The sequence below is a fragment of the Pteropus vampyrus genome, unplaced genomic scaffold (genome assembly GCF_000151845.1).
Source record: "Pteropus vampyrus isolate Shadow unplaced genomic scaffold, Pvam_2.0 Scaffold831, whole genome shotgun sequence".
In the NCBI taxonomy this organism is placed as follows: Eukaryota; Metazoa; Chordata; class Mammalia; order Chiroptera; family Pteropodidae; genus Pteropus; species Pteropus vampyrus.
In genome coordinates this window covers 19,744-25,046 of record NW_011889612.1, presented here as the reverse complement: position 1 = coordinate 25,046, position 5,303 = coordinate 19,744, and the positions used below count along the sequence as shown (strand labels likewise).

Here is a 5,303-nt window from a genome sequence, read left to right as displayed (position 1 = left end):
AGAAGAAATGGACCAGTACTTAGAAAAATACAACCTTCCTAGACTGAATCGAGAACTGGAAAATCTAAATAGATGGATCAGCAGTATGGAAATTGAAACAATCAACAAAAATGTACCAAAAAGTAAAAGTCCAGGAACAGATGGCTTCACCAGTGAATTCTAGCACATTCAAAGAACATATAGTACCTATTCTCCTCAAACTATTAGAAAAAATCGAAGAGGAGGTACTATTTCCTCAACACATTTTATGAGGCCAATATCACTCTGAGACCAAAACCTGGTAAAGATAACACAAATAAAGAAAACTAGAGACGAATATCTCTCATGAACACAGATGCAAAAATTCTAAATAAGACACTAGCGAACCGAATACAGCAACATATTAAAAAGATTATACGCCATGATCAAGTGGGCTTCAACCCAGAGGCACAGGGATGGTTCAACATATGCAAATCGATTAATGTGATACACCACATAAACAAATTAAAAAATAAGAATCATATGATCATATCAATAGATGCAAAAAAGGCTTCGACAAGATACAGCATCCATTTATGATCAAAACACTTAACAAAAATCGCTATAGAAGGAAAGTACCTTAACATAATAAAGGCCATTTTTGCAAGCCCTCAGCCAACATTATGTTTAATGGTGAAGAACTAAAAACCTTCCTTCTAAGATCAGGAACAAGGCAAGGCTGTCTACTATCGCCACTATTATTCAATATAACATTGGAGTTCCTAGTGAGTGTAATTGGGCAAGAGAAAAATATAAAAGGCATCCAAATAGGAAACGAAGAAGTCAAAATGCCACTACCTGCAGATGACATGATTCTGTATATAGAAATCCCTAAAGGCGCAACAAGAACACTGCTAGAAACAATAAGCAAATACAGTAGAGTTTCTGGATACAAAATCAATGTTCAAAAATCCTTACCTTTCCTATACTCTAAAAATGAAGCATCAGAAAAAGAAGCAAAAAAATAATTCCATTTGCAATTGCAACAAAAAGAATAAAATACCTAGGAGTAAATTTTATGAAAAATGTTATGAAAAATTTAAAAATTAAAAGAAATCAAAGATGATACAAAGAAATGGAAAAATATTCTATATTCTTGGATTGGAAGAATCAACATAGTTAAAATGACCTTATTACCTAAAGTATTATACAGATTTAATGCAATTTCCATCGAAAACCCATTGGTATTTTTTAAAGAAATGGAACACAAAATCGTCATATTTGTATGGAAGCACCACAAACCCCAAATTGCCAAAGCCATCCTGAGAATAAAGAATGAGGCTGGAGGAATCATTCTGCCTGACTTCAAATTATACTACAAAGCGATAATAATGAAAACAGCAAGGTATTGGCAGGAAAACAGATACACTGACCAGTGGAACAGAGTCGAGATTCAGAAGTAAAGCCATATTTATATGGGCAAATAATTTTCAACAAAAACGTCAAAAGCATACAGTGGAGAAAGGAAAGCCTCTTCAGTAAGTGGTGCTGGGAAAATTGGAAAGCCACTTGCAAAAGAATGAAACTAGACTGTTGTCTTTCACCATACACCAAAATTAACTCAAAATGGATTAAGGACCTGAATATAAAACCTGAAACAATAAAGTGCATAGAAGAAAACATAGGAACTAAACTCAGGTCCTTGAACTTAAAGAGGATTTTATGTATTTGACCTCAAAAGCAATGGAAGTAAAAGCTAAAATAAATGAATGAGACTACATCAAACTAAAAAGCTTCTGATCACCAAAAGAAACCATCACCAAGGTTAAGAGACAACCTTAAGAATGGAAATATATATTTGCATGAAACGCCTCTGATAAGGGCCTCATATCCAAAATATACAAAGAACTCATAGGACTCAATATCAACAAAAACGCAAACGATCCAATCAAAAAATGGGCAGAGGACCTGAATAGACACTTCTTCCTAGAAGACATACAAATGGCCTACAATTATATGAAAAGATGCTCAACATCGCTAGCTTTAGGGAAATGAAAATCAAAACCATAATGAGATACCATCTCATACCTGTTAGGATAGCTATAAGAAACAGGACAAGTAATAACAAATGTCGGAGAGGATGTAGAGAAAGAGGAACCCTCATACACTGCTGGTGGGATTGCAAATTGGTACAGCCACTATAGAAAGCAGTATAAAGTTTCCTCAAAAAACTAAGAATTGCTCTACCATATAATCCACCAATCCCTCTATTGAGTATTTACCCCAATGACTTGAAAACTCATATCTGAAAAGATATTTGCTGACCAATGTTTATAGCAGCATTATTCACAGTGGCCAGACATGGAAGCAACTGAAGTGTCCTACAATAGATGATTGGCTAAAGAAGCTATGGTACAATATACAATGGAATATTACTCAGCCATAAAAAAAGATGAAATATTGCCATTTGCGACAATATGGATGGACCTTGAGATAATCATACTGAGCGAATTAAGCCATACAGAAAAAGTTGAAAGTCAGATGATATCATTTATATGTGGGATATAAACCTAAAAGCAAAAATGTACAGGCCAAAAAAACAGAGACTCATGGACATGGACTATAGACTAGTGGTTACCAGAGGGCAGGGTGGGAAGGTGGTGGGGGGAGGCAGATGGGAGAAATAATTTAAATCATTTCTTCGAGTAAAAAAATAAATTAATTAAAAAAATAAAAAGAAATAAATAATAAAAGAAAAGAAAAGAAAAAACAGAAGCCGTGGAAATTGGAGCGATGGTGTCAATCATGTGAGCTTCCTATATGCCAGGTGCTGTGGTGCATCTCATTTTATCTTACCTATTATCCAGTGAAGAAGGCATTAAATCATTTTACATAAAGTAAAGACATGAAAGGTTTACTTAACCTGCCAAATTTACATACCTCTTTCTATCTGTGGACTGTGGCAAATCATTTTAGAATCACTATAACACTAGTATAACACTAGTATAACAACCAGAATGACTGTATATATGTCCTTTTCCCTTTTATTACTAAATATGATGAATGACTGCAAATCAACAGACATTCAATGAACTCTTTAGAAAATCATTAGTTATTTAAACAATTTTGAAAAATAAAGCAGGAAGTTAGTAAACCTGACAGACGGGATATTGTAGGTTTTGTACTGGGGAGAATGGAAAATGCAAAACAAAATCACATAGATGTATCTACCATTTAGTTAATATTTTCACTTAGAGGAAATTATGCCCTTTATTCTTCACTTATTTAGGTAAAAAATCCTATGCTTTAATTTATTGGAAAATGGCTACTCTACATTTTTAATGTAAAAATGCCAACCAGAAATTTATACACCTATGTGAAATACATGACATACCAAGACTGTATGAAAAATACAAAATAACAGCAGAGTTGTTTGTAAATTGTATGTCATACATTTTTCATGGAAATAAATATAAGACAGAGTTAATTGCTAAAACTGCTGGTTTTTAATTATTTTATATCATTGATATTTAATGTCAACGAAATAAAATCTAATAAAGAAAAAGGAAAGGGACACCTTTTGTACCTTTAATACATTCTGGCATCTCAGGCTCCCATACATTGTTAGCACCACAGAAAATTGTGCTGTTGCCTTTAAGGTGAAAACCCTGGTTGCATTCAAATACGACCTCGTCTTTATAGTAATATTTTCTTCCAAATCCTGACACCAGTCTTCCATTTTCGACAACTGGATATTGACATTTGACCACTGAAAAGTAGAGAAATTCCAGAATTAATAAAAAGCTGCTTTGACATAGGCCACTAGTGCAAAGTAGTAATTTCCACTTGGAACAAAGGGAGAAGGGATAGAAGGATGTTGACTTTTTTTTCTTAAAAAAGACTATTTGTGCAATTTAAATCCACGTATGGATTTAGAGAAATCTAATAACCTGTTTCCACCTAGAACAGATCGTCATTACAATTTATTGTTTTCCTATATTCCCCCCCACCCCCCATCACTGACTAGTTTTGAGAAAGGTCTGAATACCAGATAACAATTCCAGGGAAGCTGAATAGCAAGATTTGAACATTTTAGTTCTAGGGATTTTTTTTTTTTTCATTTCATGCTGACACTGATTACAGTTTCCTGCATTTTATAAAGCAGGAAAGACTCTTTCGAGAAGGTAATACGTGAGCTCAAATGTAGAAGTTGGAAAAAAGCTAGCCAGGCAAAGATTTGGAAAAAGAAAGTCCTCAGGTAGCAACAACATGCATGAACTGGGATGTTCAAGAGATAGAAAGGCCAGTGGAGTTAGAGCCATGTTTTCCAAAACTTTTGGGTTATAACCCAGAGATCAAACACCACGTTTTACATTGTAAACCAGTATATAATCCCACAGGCCTTAGTAAATTAAAAATTAATATTTAGAGTTCATTTTACTACACTCTGGTATTTCCCATTCTACTCTACTTCTCAAGAAGTAAAATGCTGGCCATGCCCTTCTAGATTGATTTCAGGATCCAGTAATGTGTTTGGCAGAATTTGGAAAAAGCACAAAGAAGAATGTGAGTGCAGGAGAACATCTTATGAGATTAAATCTGAGCAATAGAAAAGGGCCCATGATGTATAGCCTTTTAAACCAGAAGAGTGCTCTTCCTCGTTGCCTGTGATGTGAATTTCCATCAGGTATCTCGTTCCCTTCACTCTGAAAAACTTCCTTCAGCAATTCTTGTTGTGCATTTTGGGTAGTGACAAATTTTCTTACTTTAACCTCAAAATGGTTTTATTTCACCTTCAGTTCTGAAAGATTTCCTTTGACAGAGATTTCTAGGTTATATGTTTTATTCTCTTTCAGGACTTTAGCTAATATTATTGTCTTCTAGTTTCCACAGTACTTCCACAGTTCCTTAAGAGAAGTGAGAAGTCATTACACTTAGGGTGAGGGGGGTGGGTCAATGTAATTTTTTTTTTTCTCTTCTCTCGCCGGCTTCTTTTACTTTAATTTTTAATTTCAATACTTTCACTATGATGTATGTAGTTTAGTGAGGATTTCTTTGTAAAATTTTAAAAATTTATCCTCCTTGTGTCACTGAATTTCCTGGACATGTGGGGTTGTTGTTCTGGTTCAATTGTGGTAAATTTTTGGCCAATTTTTATTCAAATAATTGTCTAGACTGTCGTTTCTCCTCTCCTTTGCTGATTTTTCATGTTGATATAAATGCTGGTAGCCACATTAATGATTTTAAGTTAGTCTTTTACTGGATATAATTTACATACAGTAATATTCATCCTTTTGAGTGTACAGCTGTATGAGGTTTCATAAATGTAAACGCTAACTATGGAA

At 34.1% G+C, this 5,303-nt stretch overlaps 1 protein-coding gene across 2 annotated transcripts in view; it reads right to left on the bottom strand.

Moving 5' to 3' along the window:
- Nucleotides 1-5,303, bottom strand: part of LOC105309749 (membrane cofactor protein-like) — a 25,148-nt gene that overhangs the window by 9,015 nt on the left and 10,830 nt on the right. For both annotated transcript variants that reach the window (XM_011385947.2, XM_023526371.1), the window contains exon 5: nt 3,545-3,727. In XM_011385947.2, the coding sequence (XP_011384249.2) occupies nt 3,545-3,727 (183 nt within the window). The remainder of the gene's footprint in view (nt 1-3,544; nt 3,728-5,303) is intronic.